Source organism: Sinocyclocheilus anshuiensis, unplaced genomic scaffold (assembly GCF_001515605.1).
Source record: "Sinocyclocheilus anshuiensis isolate Anshui unplaced genomic scaffold, SAMN03320099.WGS_v1.1 scaffold523, whole genome shotgun sequence".
Lineage (NCBI taxonomy): Eukaryota > Metazoa > Chordata > Actinopteri > Cypriniformes > Cyprinidae > Sinocyclocheilus > Sinocyclocheilus anshuiensis.
The window spans coordinates 212,564-229,879 of NW_015552561.1; the positions used below are offsets into that span (position 1 = coordinate 212,564).

General features: G+C 35.8%; 2 protein-coding genes across 2 annotated transcripts; both read right to left on the minus strand.

Moving 5' to 3' along the window:
• Window positions 1-6,965: 6,965 nt before the first annotated feature.
• On the minus strand, window positions 6,966-7,871 carry LOC107664707 (small integral membrane protein 12). Its single transcript, XM_016455354.1, has 2 exons — window positions 7,811-7,871; window positions 6,966-7,371 (listed from the first exon to the last, which is right to left on the minus strand). The coding sequence occupies exon 2, from the start codon at window positions 7,357-7,359 to the stop codon at window positions 7,084-7,086; it is 276 nt and encodes a 91-aa protein (XP_016310840.1). The 5' UTR covers window positions 7,360-7,371; window positions 7,811-7,871; the 3' UTR covers window positions 6,966-7,083.
• Window positions 7,872-8,317: 446 nt separating this feature from the next.
• LOC107664714 (peflin-like) lies at window positions 8,318-16,677 on the minus strand. The gene is made up of 5 exons (XM_016455363.1): window positions 16,646-16,677; window positions 15,498-15,759; window positions 12,718-12,873; window positions 12,390-12,533; window positions 8,318-9,170 (listed from the first exon to the last, which is right to left on the minus strand). The coding sequence occupies exons 1-5, from the start codon at window positions 16,664-16,666 to the stop codon at window positions 8,941-8,943; spliced, it is 813 nt and encodes a 270-aa protein (XP_016310849.1). The 5' UTR covers window positions 16,667-16,677; the 3' UTR covers window positions 8,318-8,940.
• Between the last annotated feature and the right edge of the window lie 639 nt (window positions 16,678-17,316).

Genomic DNA, 17,316 nt, shown 5'->3' on the forward strand with positions numbered 1-17,316 from the left:
TTAGCAAATGGCTGCAATATAACAAAGAGTGAAAAATTTAAGGGGGTCTGAATACTTTCCGTACCCACTGTATGTCATTTTAGATACGAAAAAAACAAAAGTCATGGATGCCTGCTCTCTTCAAGCTATTATGAGGTTACTTTGCTGAATACAGTCACAAAGGTCATTCTATTTGTGAAACCCAGCAGGGACACTGCCTGCCCGCATACCCTTAGGTGATTTACACAGAGTAGCACCAATGAAAATGAGCTGCCACTCTTGCGGGTCGCTTCCTGCATCCTAATATTGTTGTTCCAAATGCTGATACATTTCCCTTTCCCTGCGTACCAGCCTCAGACAGGAAAAACAAACAGGTTTTAAAGCACTCTATGAATGGTACGTACCTTAGAAACTGCAGTCTGTGTTGGGCTCTGAGGTGTGTGGGTGTTTTCTGGATGAGAGGTGGCTTCGAGTGGCCAGTCAACCTGCTTCCCATGGGGACTTAAGTTTGAGTGCCAAACTTCTTTCTGTAGGGGGTCTGAAGGCCGCAGTATCAGGCAAATATGCCAATGTATGCAGTGCAAAACGGTCACATGTACTTCCTGCCAGCTGAACTGATTAAAAACCATGTCTTCTCAGTGATAGCCATAACAAGAAGTAAAAAAAATCCACAAAGGGACAACAGAGACCTAAAAAAACAAACACAAGAATGTCATTGAAAATCAGTGTGCTTGTGGAATGTTAAGAAATTACACTACCATTCAAAAGTTTGATGTCGGTAAGATTTTTTAAAATGTTTTTCCAAGAAGTTTCTTATGAAAACATATTTTACATATTAATAAAATGTCTTTACTGTCTCTTTTGATCAATTTAATAGGCAAAATAAAAGTTCTAAAAATTGTTCTAACCCCAGACTTTTGAATGGTAGTCTTTAAAAACATGGTAAGATTAGACATGGTTAACATGGTTAGATTCAACATTAGTTAAAGGGAAATTCTGTCACTATTTCTTCACCTTTATGCCATTTCAAACCTGTATGACATTGTTTCGTTGTGAAAGATATTTTGAAAATGTCTCTGTGTTACAGCATTTACGTTAAGTCACAACCATTACAACTGAAGTGTGTTGGTTCATAAAACAAATGTCAGGTGTCAGGTGGTCTAAAGAACTCACAGTTAACTCAATCCTTAATTTAGACAACCTGGAGGAAATTGGCTTGTATCTGCTTCCTGATTTTTCCATTGGTCACTCCAGGCATTGGCTGTTCAGGCTTGTTCAGCCTTACAATGGCCCAGCGGTGGACATTGTTACATTGTTTTTGGTAAAATCCCACCTGCAGCAGTTCCAGGATGTCATCAGCTCTTCAAACTGTGAATTACGTGCAAGTACAATACTAAATGAAAGTATTTTACAATGAAATATATTTCTATACAATAGGAATGGTGCTTACCTGCATAATTGCCAATACAACATGTTGCCAGAGTGTTTTTGATGGGTTTTAGTGCATTGCTATATGGCTGCTAGGATATTTTAAGCAGCCCACCACCAGTCTCTACGATATTCTGTACAGTATGGCTTGGGTCACTCAGTGCTAGTCTATGAGATTTTCATGACATCATCATATGAACAAATCATCTCAGAGAGAAACAGATGAGTCAGAGCACATTGCTTTTTAATCTAGATAAGGAGCAGGGGCCCGTTCTTCGTACATCGCTAACTCAGTTAGCTGGATTTGATTGTTGACGATTTGGCATGATCTTGGATAGTTTGGTTCTTCGAAGCTCATCCCGGAGTTGCTGTCATAGCAACAGGTCCGTAAGCTTAAACCTGCTAGGGAGCAGGCTTGTTTCATGTAAACAGGATTAGATGGCATCTTTTTAAGCAGAATTGTTACTTAAAATATGTCCGTTACCAACGCTACTTTATTACAAGAGTACCCCACTAATCCAGAGACAATAATTTAAAATAATAATCATTTAAAAATGTATTTAAAGATAATATAATAATGTTGTGTAGTCTTTAATACTATAGACACAGCCAGTTTTACTCACTGAGAGATTTATTCGTCATAAAATGATTACTTCATAATTGTATTCGAGTCTTACACACATGCTATAAAGATAACGTAGAGTCGTGCATTAATTTGAGTGATGACAGATATTATGGGAGTGGCAGGTATTATGAAGTTTTTCGTCAGGTGTCTTTTTTAATTATATGATGTCATTACATTGCTGTCTTGCCGCCAGCCAATCGCTGCATTGCTGATCTTGGTTTCGAGTATCGATACATAGCCCCTTTTAAACCAACCCATGAATGCACAATTATCTCAGATAACTCAATCCAGCCATACTAATCATCAACAACAGGTGCGTTCGAAGAACCGAATTAGCCAGATCTTGATTAGCGCGATGATATCATCTTGGATGTGACATTTCATCTCGGATGTAATAAGCGACGTACGAAGAATGGCCCCCTGATCAGATAGTACACAGTCATACAAGACAGAATTGAGTCATTGTTAAAATATCATCCTGACTATGAACCATGACTCAGGTTTCAAGTTTAAGCAATAATGAAACTGATGAAAAACAACGTCTAATGCTCAAAATATCAGGGATTTGTGGCAGGTTTGTCAACCTTTAATATTACTTTTTCCTTTCCATAATGACAAATTCGACCATAAATGTAAACATATCAGTATTAACAATCAATATTTCAACTTCATGATTATTTCTTGCCAATAATAAACAGGAATTATAATATCTCCTGGATGAGATTTTGTATTATAAAAACAAAAATTCTAATGAAACACAATGCCTTGTCCTTAAAAATAATCAGGAACTTCTTGTGATATTTTTTCTAAGTGGTAGGACACACAATTTTCACTTTTCACAGTATAACCATACAGCAAATTATCTGGAATGGGACAATGGGCTATTGATAAGACCCTAGGGGGCCATATTGGGGGAAATGGAAGTCAGTTTCTAACTATCTAAAAAGGTTCAAAGGGGGACAGAAGTAACTGGTTGTGGGAACTGAATGTTGAGCCCATAGGAAGGGGAGGATTTTGAGCGTCTCTCCATTGTTTCTGTCACTGATGGGAATCTACAGTGAATAATTATGCTGTAATTGTGCAGAGAGGCTGTACACATCCTGACTGAAGGGCTGAGAGAGGCCAGCAGGCGTCGTTCCTTCTTCCTATCACTCAGGAACAATAGGGCTGTTTGTCCTCTGGGACATACTAGCACCTTTCCAGCACCAAACCCACAGTCTCCTACCTGGTTAGGCACAAACAATCCAGACAGCACATCCTCTCTCACACAACTACTGGATGTATGGGAATAGGGGTACCCGTACCAATACAGCCAGTCATATGACCCACATGTAGGCATGACATTCTCGTTAGGCTGCATAAAAAAATAAATAAAAAATAACCTCAGAGAGGATGTTTCAAACACAGTCTGAGCAATCACAATGACTGCTTTCATTTGCCAAAGAAAAACTAAACAGAATGACCCAAGGGGCCTCTGAAAACTTCCAAGGGGGCCTCAAGATGTCTTAAAATTATTTAAAATAAGACAAAACAACTAACTTCTTAAACTGTAAAATTCTGTATGATGTAGCCTAATTGTAAAGAGTGATTACTAGATTTGGAATAATAAAATCCTATAACTTTGCGGGCATTTTTGAATATAATAAATATTTTTGAATGTCATGTGTAACATAGTTGTAGCATTATGTCAAATGGCATAATGAAGTGTGGTGTGGTCACAACTGGTGCATGTACTTGGATAAAAAGATTTAAAAAAATAATAAGAAAGAAAGAATAAATGAAAAAAAGAAAGAACATGCATTTAGGTATGTCAAGCTCTAAAATATTGGGAAGAAACTGTGAATAAAAATATTTTTTAACATCTTAATCACAAAACAACAGGAAAATATCATGGAGCCTTTGAATACCGTTGTGGGGACTTGAAGTCAAAGTGACATTAAAAAGTGTGGCATTAGAAAGTGACAAGACACATTTTCCCTAAAATCAGCAAAGAAATCAACACAGGCAGAATCAGTTAAATGTGAAGCAAAACTTACATTGCATTTACAGTGATGTAAATGTTTTAGGGCTGACTTCAAGCCATTCACTGAGCTCAACTGAAATATTGCTTCTAATATAACCTTTTATAGAAAACTGTTTTAGGCAGACAAGCCGCCGGTGCCTGGTATCAGCATTTATGCACTTTGCTGATGTAAATCTAGATCAGCACTCATAAAGTTTCACTAGCTTGTTGACAGCAATGAAGCGCAACTTATGCTGGAAAATGTTAGGGTTACTTCTATTAAGTACACTCTGGGGATTTGTGGTCTTGCTCTTCTGGTTTCCATTAATCAAGCTGTGTGCTGAAAGAAAAAGAATGTACAGCATAGAAAACAGACTATACATCTGTCCTTCGAAATCATAGAAGTCAATATAAAGGCATTACTACTTTTCTTAATAACAGGGAGAACTGTTTGAAAACAATTTATAAATCTATAATGCAGCAATTACACAATTAACTTAAAATATTGACACCATGCCAGTTTCTGTGGCTATTTCCGTGGTGAGAGAAACTTAAATACATCATATTTTAAAATATATTTTTACTAAAAACTCTAAAATTAAACTGTATTCAATCAGTTTAACTTAAAAAAAACAATTATTTCAAAGTGTTAACTGATTAAAAAAAAAAAAGATCTCTTAAAGTGTTATGGCCTATTCGGTTACAAGTATTCAAAAACATACTGCACGACTAGTTTAGTTTAATTCATAAATAAATAACTTTTATGAGTTGGTTATACAGTGGTGGACAAAATTATTAGAACGCTAGTATTTTCACCAGCTAAAAATGGTTTTAAGTCAATGATTTCTATCTTTTGCTGTAGTGTGTCAGTAGGAAATATCAGTTTACATTTCCAGACATTCATTTTGCAATTAATTGTAATAAACCAGTGAGATTTTTGTTTGCACAAGGAGTTTGACAACAGCCAGTGCTCCACACAGAGATCTGATCTCATCATCATCCAGTCTGTCTGAGATTACATGAAGAAACAGAACAAACTGAGACAGACTAAATCCAGAAGAACTGTGGCAACATCTCCATGATGCTTCAAGAGACCTACCTGCAAAGCTACAGTAGGCACTTGTGTAAAAATGCTGTAAAATGAGGATGCTGCCAAAAATAATGTCATAAATAGATTTTCTTTATCAATTAACTTATATTAACTCAATTAAATCAACATTTGGTGTGACCATCCTTTGCGTTTAAAGCAGCTTTCTCCCTAGGTGCACTTGCGCATAGTTTCTCAGGCAGCTTTGCAGGTAGGTGTCTTGAAGCACCTTGGAGATGTTGTTTTGTGTTTATGTTATGTTTTCTTTATGATTTTTGTGCAATGTGCAAAATTCACACAAGTTGGAAAGAACATCTGACAAACACAGTGCCAAAATTAAAGTGTGTCTGTACATTTATTATATGAACACAAGGCAGCCTCCCACACACTTCAGCACAAAAGTTAGCTGTGCAATTATCACTGACAGTTTAGCCATAACATTGCTTAGGCAAGCATTACTGTACATGGGTAATAATCTCTGCAACAGTACGAGTTCACTGTACTACTGTACATGTAAAAGGACTCAAAACCACAGATAATTGGTTTGAAATTCCAGCTAAACCTTCCGGTAGAGGTCTGCATTCCCACGGCTACCGACCAGATTTTGGTAGTGGTCGGTAACTTTGGTGTAATTTGAACAGGAGCGGGCAGTCTAACAATATCCCGTTCCCAACGTCCATTCAGAACAGCATATCTGCGCTTTATTCTTATTGACCACTGGTACAGCCTGCACTCAGACTGTTATGCACGCGCTGCACGCATGCTTTCTGCGTCATGCGTTTTATTTGCGGGGTCTGTGCGCAGCATGTGCATAACAATGCTCAGAGCAGGCTGTACCGGTGGTAAATATACGGCCCTCAGACAGAACAGGCAGGTTGTCGATGAGTGACAGAGCAGAATAAGGATGGAGCAAAGTGTGGATGCGCTGTCCTTGAAGGACGTTCAACTCGGTTTTGTTTATATTTTGCTTAGCCTATAATTTTAAATGACAGATGTCGTATTTATTTTTTTTTTCTCTGCGACTTTCCTACTGTTAACAGAAAAATGTCAAACTAATTTTTTTTCTCTCTCTCTGCGACACTTTTCCCTATTGTGTTGTCAATGTTAAACGAATTGTATCCTGACAAGACGAATAAAAATAAGAAATAAAATTTTTGTACAACATTTTTATTTTATTTTTTTTCTACTGTGTTGCATAAAATATTAAACGAATTTTGTGTCTTACGATAATTCATATAAATTCAAGTCAAATTAAAAAAAATAAAATAAAAATAGTCCCGCGCAGACCTCTACCTTCCGGTCCAGATATTCAAAGTGTGTGCAGAGTTCTTACATGAACCGAAAAGGACACCGAGGCAAAACTTGGCTTTCATTTCTCACTATTCACTGTGTTCATTATTACTAATTAGCAAAGGACCACAATGACAGAGCTTGTATGTATTTCTCAGTGTTCTGAATCGCTTCAGCCACTCAAAGTTCAAACGTCTCAAACATTTTCTAGTCCCACTCAAGTGTTGCCTTGCATAGATGCACTTTATTCACACAAACAAAAAACTTAAAGGTGGTCTTTCTTTGAGCTTCAGTCTCATAAGCATATGACAGGGAGCACGAATGGAAAACTTATTAAAGCTTTCCAAGTTAGGACTTGTGCGATATAGTCATGTGTCTGCATGCCTAAGGGCAGAAGATGAATATTAAGAAGACTCAAAGAATGAAAGTTGTAAAAAATTCTCTCAGCAATCAAGTTCCTCCAGCCGGGCTGGTAAATATTACAGCAAGACTCCATGTAATTAGGGTGGCAGAATGAAGTGACAAAGGAATGGGCATGAAATCCCACAAAAAAAGATTTCTGATCAAGTTCCCGTCCCTGGGGCCGTTGAGTGTGACAAATTAGCCCAAAGTTTGAGAAATTGCACATCATTATATGGTAATCTTGCAGGACTTCATGCCATTTACTAAAACTTAGCTCTTCTCCGGTCGGTTTCTTTCCAACACTGCTCTTGGTGTGAATTCCAGTTTGTCCTTGAGGCTGAGGACCTGTGTGCTGTCCTGACCGGTCAGTTCCTCTAATTTCCTATCCTCCCTTAGCTCTGCAATGCCCCTCTCTTCTCCTGGGGCATTAGGAGTTCCCCGGATAAACCACTCAAGGTGGTATCCAACAGCTCCCACCACAAAGGCCACTGGGAAGGTCACATAGGGCGCATAAGCGCGCATGGCAGTCCAGATCACTGGCCACATGGCAGCATAAACCTGAAAAAGCCAGTCCAAGTTCTAGAAGGTTATTTACCTTTGGCAAGCTGACAGTGTAGCCTTATTTTCGTTATCACCAGCGACAAAATCAAGGATTACTTATAGACACATGCTTTCAAGAAGCTAAGGTACAATGTGTTAAAATATATATATATATATATATATATATATGGCAGAAGAAATTAAATTAGAGTGTTATTATGTCAACGTGTCCAACTAACGTTACATAACCTGAGCATTAAAGAATCACGTAACTGTTACAAGGGTACCGGTGTCAAAGCATGTGTTTAATGGCGCAATAAAATACATGAATACATTTTTATTTATATATGTTCCTGAAAGCATAACAAGAGACTCGCTGACAATTTAGTGCGTAATATTTCATAAATTCACTAAATCATTCGCGCGTGCGTTTATAAAATCTCATGACTATACGTACCTCTATCTCCAGGCTATTCAACTTCCTGCCTTGGCTTCTTGCGTCACTGTAAGCAACAATCTGATTGGCTATTTTTGTACGTCAGAAAGACGTTCTCGAGTCTCATTCGTTCTGGGGCAAAGTTCTATACAGGATGTCCTGTTAAAGCAATCCTGACACCTAGTGACCAATGTTGAAACATACTGTGAGCATTTGTCCTGAACTTAAAGCTCATTTTTGAGTAATAACAATATTGTAATAAATATTTTATTATTTTAATAATAATATATTATCAATAACATTAATAAAATAATATTATTGTATTAATATTATTATTATTATTATCAATGTCCTCATTTGTAAGTCGCTTTGGATAAAAGCGCCTGCGAAATTACTAGATGTAAATGTAATAATGATAATAATAATACAATACAGTTCAATTGTACATATAGTACATATGTTATACTCAATTCAGAAACAATATTTTTTAAAATGAAAACATTTATTTTAAAATTAAAAAAAGGAAAAATGACAAATAAATGAGAAAAAAACATGACAATTAAACAAATACAACAAAACTGAATTACTTTAATTACATTGTTTAATTGCAAGCAAAAAAGCAGCAGAAAAAAATATCAATATATAAGGAAAGGTTATAAAAGGGTGTTAGGAGAGCATAAATATTATCATATAAAAAAAGCATAAAGCAATTTCCTTGGGAAGGAAAACCTAACAATATTTTCATTTCAAGCATTCATAATCAGGATTTTTTTTTGCTAATATCTAAAAAGTACAGAAATGTTCATACTGACAAAGAACATCAAATGTAATTATACTTCTATGACATACTCCCAATAGTTAGTAACTAGTGCTAGCTGCATAGCTAATGTCATTTTATTCACATGTACCACTAATATGTTTGGCATTAGTTTAGTCTTGAATAACTGGCTGCATTACAGACAACCATATCACAATGGTAGTCTCTTGCGGTGAGTGCTTTAATTGGCTAGCTGGCAATACTTAATGAACATAGTTTTTGCATAAATGTGGTCAAATCAGGGTATGCCGCAGTGAAAGGCACTGTTGAGAGCGTGAAGTGTCATGCTGTACATTCAGAGTCAGATCATCTTCTGAATTGCTGATGCAGTCCTTCACATCAGTCTGGTAATGGCACCAGAAAGGAAGTCTTCGTAACTCATCCTCACATTGCCAGTCATGGCGGTGTCTTTCTCGCGGAATGCTTGGGTCATGCTCTGAAGCTGCGTGCACACCTGAATGAAGCGGTCCAGCTGGAGAACCCTGTTCACACCCCGCGCAGAGTAACGGTTCACCAGCTCCTGAATGAACTGAGGACTCAGATTGTAGCCCATCTGAGATAATGCTGGGAAATAAGCAACACATTGGTTATCAAAACATTACATTTACCATATACGGTTTGTTTTGTTTTTCTTTTGAAAGAAGTCTCTTATGCTCTCCAAGGCTGAATTTATCTGATAAAAAAAACAATAAAAACAGTAATACTGTAAAATATAATTCACATGTTAACTTTTTTCTATTTTTTTTTTTTTTGTATATGTTAAAATCTTATTTATTTCTGTTATGCAAAGCTGAATTTTCAGCAGCATTACTCCAATTTTCAGTGTCACATGATACATCAGAAATCTTTCTAATATGCTGATTTGCTCAAGTAACATTTCTTATTATTTTCAATGATGGAAACAGTTGCTGCTTAATGTTTTTTTTTGTGAAAGAAACCATGATCCATTTTCAGTCCGGATTCTTTGATGAATAGAAAGTTCAAAAGAACAGCATTTATTTGAAACAGAAATCTTTTGTAACATTATAAATGACTTACTGTCACTTTTGATTAATTAATGAATCCTTGCTGAATAAAAATATTCATTTCTTTAAATAAATAACTAAATAAAAAATAAGGGAATGCTTACATTGCTACCCTCTGGTTTTACATAAAGGTTTATGTTTCTTAAATGAGTCAGCAACAAAAAAATGGAGGAGTTTTGTAAATGAACCATGTTAGAAGGACTTTTCTCCAAAAAAGCCTCCAAGGGTCCCTAAATCCCTCATTTTCTCTCCACAGGCCCCGTTAAATCGTTCTACTGTTGTTTTTGTATCCACCATGTTTTCAACACTCTTTCACTCACCAGTAATCAGACATACACTTTCAGACCTATTCACATCTTTATAATGGCTTCAACAATCGCTGCAGATGAATATGCTCTGGCAGTCATGAACAGACTTTTTCATACAAAATCAATGAGTATAAAAAAGACACTGCAGGATACCAGCTACAATTTTTGAGGTTATTTTAAGAGCAATTTTTCATGACGTCTAATAATGGCACAGGATTTAGATGGGAAAAGGGGTTCACAAGCTCAGTAACGGTCTTTTCCTTGCCTCTGTGTTTTTCCAACACCTCGTGTGTGTGTCACCGAACTAGAGCTGCACGATTAATCGAAATTAAATCGCAAAGGCGATAAATCGCGATTAGGCAGAAGCTGCGATTGTCATGCGTATCTTTCAGTGAAGCATGGTTCTGTGATCAGCAGTAAATCTCCATCCAATGGCCAGAGGGCGCTCTCGCGCGAAAACTCCAAATACGCCTCGCAGAAGAAACCCAGGAAATGCCTATAGCAGTTGCTGAATAAACAGAAAATGTAACTGCTTTGTAATTCAACGTGATTAATAAACACATGACTACGACAATATATGGTTTATCTGAGTTTGTATTATTATAATTTTTATTATAATAAAGTATATAATAATGCAATGCTAATCGACATAGCCTTTATCACTGCTTAGAATACTATGAAATATGTTGCGTGCCTTATTCTGTGTAAGAAGCCACATTATCTCACTGAAGGATTTATTTCAAACACTCGACTGACGCGTGTATTAAATGTGGTATTTTCACGTGCTTTCAGATGGAGCAGCATTTATTACACAGAGCCATAGTTCACTGATGAGCTACACAAACAGCTTTCATAATCGCAGAACGATTTCTTCGATTTCATAATCGCGCGATTAAATCGTCTGCGATTATGAACGCGATTTTGCGTAGCTTGTCAGTGAACTACGGCTCTGTGTAGTAAACGTTGCTTCATCTGAAAGCACGTGATGGAGATTTACTACTAAACACAGAACCGGCTTTACTGACAAGATACGCATGACAATCACATTCGATTAATCGTGCAGTCCTACACCGAACCCTTCTATATTTAAACAACTGTTTTTTTTTTTTCTCCTGAAAATCTGACTAATTCGTGTTATTTGTAATTATGTTTTGTCTATTTTGCAAATTCTTGGAACCATGAGCACTAAACATATCTCTTTGCAAATTCCAAAGATAAGTGATATGCTACGTGAATCACTTAAACATGATTTAACGAAATACACATAAACGCATGTTAGCTGATGAAAACAGTGAAAACTTCCTGTGGTTAGATTTAGGTTGTGATTAACACATTGACCAAGATTTTCTATAGTACAGCAAGAGCACAAAAGTAACACTGGTACTAAGCAACAAATGTGAAAACAATGAACTTTCGCAGGCAAATAAAACTTTTTTTTTTTTTTTCAGGAACTACAACACAATATGTGTCGTCTCTGTCAAATTATAAGAATGACAATCTGACCCTCACTGGTACAGTATGTTACAAAAGCTGATTCAAATTATGCTCTTTTTTTATTATTATCCAGAATTTATGTGGAGATACAATACTGTTCAAAAGTTTGGGGTTTACACTGTCACAAAAAAATAATAATAATTTCAAATAAATGCTGTTCTCCTGAATTTTCTACTCATCAAAGAATCCTGAAAAAAGCATCACAGCTTCCACAAAAATATAAAGCAGCACAACTGTTTTCAACAGAAATATTTCTTGAGCACAAAATCAGCATATTAGAATGATTTCTGAAGAATCATGCGACACTGAGAACTGGAGTAATGACTGCTGAAAATTCAGCTTTGCCACCACAGGAAAAATACACTGTAAAATATATTAAATAATAAAATAAATAATACTTTACAAAATACAGTAAAAACAGTAATATTGTAAAGTTTACACTATTACTGTTTTACTGTATTTTGATAAACGCAGCTTTGATGAGCATAAGAGACTTCTTTCAAAAACAGTCAAAAATCTACACTACCATTCAGACTTTTGAATTGCATAGTAGACATATGTGGAATATTCCTCAAATTAAACCACAAAAATGAAAATATTCACAATTCAAAATTTCTTAATATTTTTGTGACTGTCTTATGTTGTACTATTTTGTTTGTCAGAAATATGCAATTTATATATATATATATATATATATATATATATATACACACACATTGTATATTACATAAAATGCAAAATACAGTTTATGGACTGGTAAGACATATTTATGGCCAGCGAATTTGACCCATCACTGGCAGGTATGTCAAACAAGTACATTTTGGAACCTGAATACAGCAAGGGAATGCTGGAATCTGTCCTTAGTGACCGTGACTGTTGTCATAACAGTGTGAACATGTGGCCTTTCCTGCAAACGTGTTATCTTGGGTCTCTCTCTTGACCTCTAATTTACTCACCCTGGTGCATCTCATTGCTGTTAATTGATCCGGATCGGTCGCGGTCGAACTGTTGGAATACTGCCCTCCACTGCTGCAGAAACGTCCACAGTGCAGAGAAACCAAATACATCTACACGTCCCGTTTTGGTCTTGTCAAACATATCTGGAAATGAAGACAAAGCACTGATTTTTGCCTTTGGCCCTGGAGATGTCATCAGATGACTTCTATTTTTGTATTGTTTATGTGACACTGCAGCATTCTGTTATTTAGTTACATGGTGATATAAGCATCTATTCGGTAATTTAGCTGCTTTCAGGAGGGTTGTGTTAACAATGGTAACACTCACTGAGCATCATCATGCAGGTTTCGTCATTGAAAGAGGAGTTGTTGGAATTCATGAGTGCTTGCTTCAGTTCTTTCGCGTTAATGTAGCCACTACGATCTGTATCCACAGAACAAAACCACTGGTAGGCCTCAGGGTTCACACCAGGAGGAATGGTACCTACAACATGAAAACAGACTACATTAGTGAGTTAGATGCAAATCAAATGTATTTCTTCATGGTCTGTTGATATGAGATAATTCATTCAGCTCAAAACAAATCATTTAACCATAGCTATCCACAGGCCTAAAATAGTAGAAGTCAAAAAATATTACTATTTACTTATTCCCATATCAACCTCAGCAAAACAACGATAGACATGCAACATCACTTATAATTCTTTCAAATAAATCATATAAAAAATTAATAAATTAACTAACTAAAATAAATTATTCTTGAACAGACCAAAATATTTAAAGGGAGATGGTTACATTAAAACATGAATTTTAACATCAGATGTTAAATTTTAAAGTTAAATTCACTATTGTTTTATAAATAATTGTCCTACAGTCTATACAGTATTTAATGCAATTACATCAGAAGTAACTGTAATTAAATTACAGAAAAATTAGGAGTAATCCCTTACTTTACTTTTTCAAGGGAAAAGTAATTAAATTACTTTAATAAATTACTTTACTAAAAATAGTATTACACCCAACACTGATATATTACAGTTTTTATTAATACTTTAAATTATTATTATTTTTTCATTATAATTTATAATACACAGTTAAAGCTGTGTTTTTGTCATTTTTATTCGTTTTTTTTTTTTATGTCTATATAGTTTTAGCTCTTAGTTTTAGCTATTTTAGTACTTCAACTTCAACTAAAAGAAAATGAGAAATGTTGTGTTTGCACTGCAACAAGCTAAAAAAAATCTTCATAAATAAAAGCAGTTTTACTTTTTTAATTTAAATTAATGTTTATTTAAAATATCTGGTTAACGATAATATCCCTGGTGTATACAGCTGGGATTGAATTAGCTCATTTATATTCACATGTGGCTTCCTTTATGTACTGAATGGAGCAGTTTCGGATGCAGCGTATGCATAAATGTGCAAAAAGTAGTTCATTACGTGCCAAATGACAGCGAGATGATGAGGACAAGCAGTCCTACAGGTCAGATTTGAAGAACATACTGGAAATGGGTTCAGTGTGAACAAGCATGGGTTGTCAGCGATGTGTCGTCTCGATCCCAAGAGGGACAAGAATAAGTTGTGCAATTTGGTGAAGTGCAGATGGTCGGTCACTGTATCCCTCGGGAGGGATAAGCACTGTTCAGAGGACAGTCTTTGAATCTGACAGCCTTTCCCACAGGACATTACAGAATACTTACCGACATAAACGTGGAAGGACACAGACACGAACCCCTTCGCTCAGAATTACCACACTCATCACTCTAATTCTCCCGTGGGCACATTCTGTACCAGATCAGTAAAAGCTGCTTCTGCCATCCTGCAGTACTGGTGTATCAGCATCAGTCATTCAGTGAGGGGCATATGACACAGCTGCAGTGCAGGAGGATCAAGGACCTTGTCTGCAGCACCTTCATAAATTTCTATCTTTCGTATTTTATTCACAGCCCTCGGCCACTGCACGCCTGATGGAACGGCAGCGGCTCCCGCTGTCTTAGCTGCCAACCCTGACACTCAGACATCATCAGTCAAGCCAGCCTGAAGCTGCTGACTAAAACTCCTGAGACCATGTGGAAAAATTCTCCTGCTGGACCAACATCTATTACTGTGCATTTGCAGATGTATGAAGCTGTGGAAAACATTCTGATTAAAAAAAAAAAAGAAAGTATATATATCAAACCACATTCCTGTTCCTCTACATTCCAAATCCATAATCTCATTCCCATGAAATGACATAAATGCAATTTGCTTACATTATTACATATAATTCAGTCATTATTAAAAACCACTTAAGTGTGCAGTCTATTAACCAAAAGGTGAGAAACTAACATGATATATTAACTATTGTTTGGGGTCGGTAAGATTTTGTTTTGATGTTTTTAAAGATGCTCACCAAGATCAGTAATATTGTGAATATTATATTAGAATTTAACATTTAGAATTATTATTATTTTAAAATGTCATCTATACCTGTGATGACAAAGCTGAATTTTCAGCATCATTACTCCAGTCTTCAGTGTCACATGATCCTTCAAAAATCATTCTAATATGCTGATTTGCTGCTCAAGACATTTTTTGTATTATTATTATGCTGAAAACAGCTGTGCTGCTTATATTTTTGTGGAAATCATGGTACATTTTTCAGGATTCTTTCATGAACAGAAAGTTCAAAAGAACAACATTTATTTGAAATAGAAAATGTTTCAATGTAAAAGTATTATCTGTCACGTTTATTTAATTTAATTGTGTCCTTGATGAATGAGTATTTAATGAATAAGTATTTAATAATTTTTTTTTAATAAATTCTTACTGACCACTAACAGTAGTGTACATAGTGGCCCTAAAATGTATTTTGATACTTAAAATCATATCTAGAAATTTCTATGAATTTTGTTGCATTTTATTCAAACACCTGATGTAATGCAGCTTATGCTAACTTTCTTTAAAATGTGATGAAATGTAATGACATCCATACAAGTTTGGCATACGTGTCTAAAAATACTTTTTGGTACCACTGTAAACACACACACACTTATAAATAATTTAGCTATATATACTCAATATGATACTCAGCCAAATTAAAACAAAACAGAGTTACACGTCTCTAACCTGCAGGTGCCTGCTGACTATATGGTCCTCCCTGAGGTTGTCCATAGCCTCCGTAAGGACTTCCTGGAGCTTGGCCCCCACCATACGGTTCTCTTGGACCAGGCTGACCATAAGACCCGTATGGAGCCCCTCCACCACATTGTTGCCCTGGAGGGGCACCGCCATAAGGTGAACCATACTGTCCACCAGCAGGACCACCTCCATACGGTGCCCCTGGAGACGGGTGGTGTTGGGGAGCGTTACCACCGGGGCCCGGATAACCCTTTAAAAACAAATAATGAAACGTTTGGATTGCAATAAACATGAGTAACTTGAAATGCTGAACTGCAATGAACAGAGAACCGAGAAGCAGATGTGGTTAAATGGCATTAACAAAGGCAAATATGTCACCAAAACAATACATTAAATTAAAGTGTTTAGGCAAAAATGTGAATTCTGTCATCAGTTACTCATCATCACGTTGCTATTTTTATTTTTTTTTTATTCTTCCGTGGAATACTAACATTTATATAGTATTACTTTTATTATTATACTGATTTTCATATAATATTTATAATATTAACATAGGATATATTTTAGGCAGAATGACATATTTAATCAACATTCAATTTCACGGCATTTATTTTTTTCATTCAATGAAGTGATTGGAGACTGTGTAACGTCTTCTCTTTTGTTTCACGGATGTTTGTACAATAACATGATACTTACTTGTAAACTCATACTTTTATTATTATTGTTGTAATTTTACACCAGTAGAAACCGGTTGAAACAACGGTATATGGTAAAGGGTAGGGTACATCTAAATGTGACAAGTCTCTATTTTGTATCTTTGTTGTATGACATTATGTAAGATAAAGATGTAAAACATATGGTCATTTTATACATTATGATACGTGACTGAACAGCACTCTCTCATCATACACACAAATAACGTTACCATTAAATGTTTCATATTAGCTACCGAGCTAACCGACTAGCCTAAAAAGGTTTTCTACAAAGTTTACGCGATCGGAATCAGCATAATTATGCACAATTTCCCTGTACACCAACACTAAAAGTTTAGACCGCAATACAAATATGCAAGAATCATATAGACATACAAGATACATTTAAATGTAAAATATCTAAACCCGGAAGACAGACTTTACCTGTCCGTATTGATAACTCATTCCGCGGAGGATCTTAGCAAATGGAGCGATTTGGCTATATTTATTAAGGCCCGCCCCCTGAAGCTGATTGGTGCGTTTTCACATTTGTCAAAAGGCAGCCTCGTATTTTTCATCTGATTGGTTAAAACATGGAAAATTGCTCATATCAGAAACTGTGAGTCACTCTGTTGATGTGGAATATTTTTGTTTTAGAAACCATATTTGAAGGAGGATGGAGTTGTTATATTGAGGTTAGATTAATGAGTGGTTGAGGATGTTCATGACATCTCTTGACTTTAATAAAATGTTGTCTCTCCTCGTGTTAATGGGAGACCGGGGCTAGTAACTTAGAGTCACTTTTTTTTTTTTTTAACTTTATTGTCAGTTTGTTGAACAGACACATACTGAAAAGGATACAAAAATTGAAAATTTCCATCGTTACTGGAAAGAGAGAGAAAAAACACTGACCTTTTGTGACAATATACTAATGGTTATTATTGTCATCATTAGTGGAACCTGTCATTAATTAACCTATTGATGCCTTTCCTCCATTATTTTAAACCATAAAATGATTATAAACACAAAACAACCGATGTAGCAGCAATATTAAAAGGCATAAAAACATGAAACCATTGTTTGCCAACAAACGTTGCAATTCATAATCTATATAT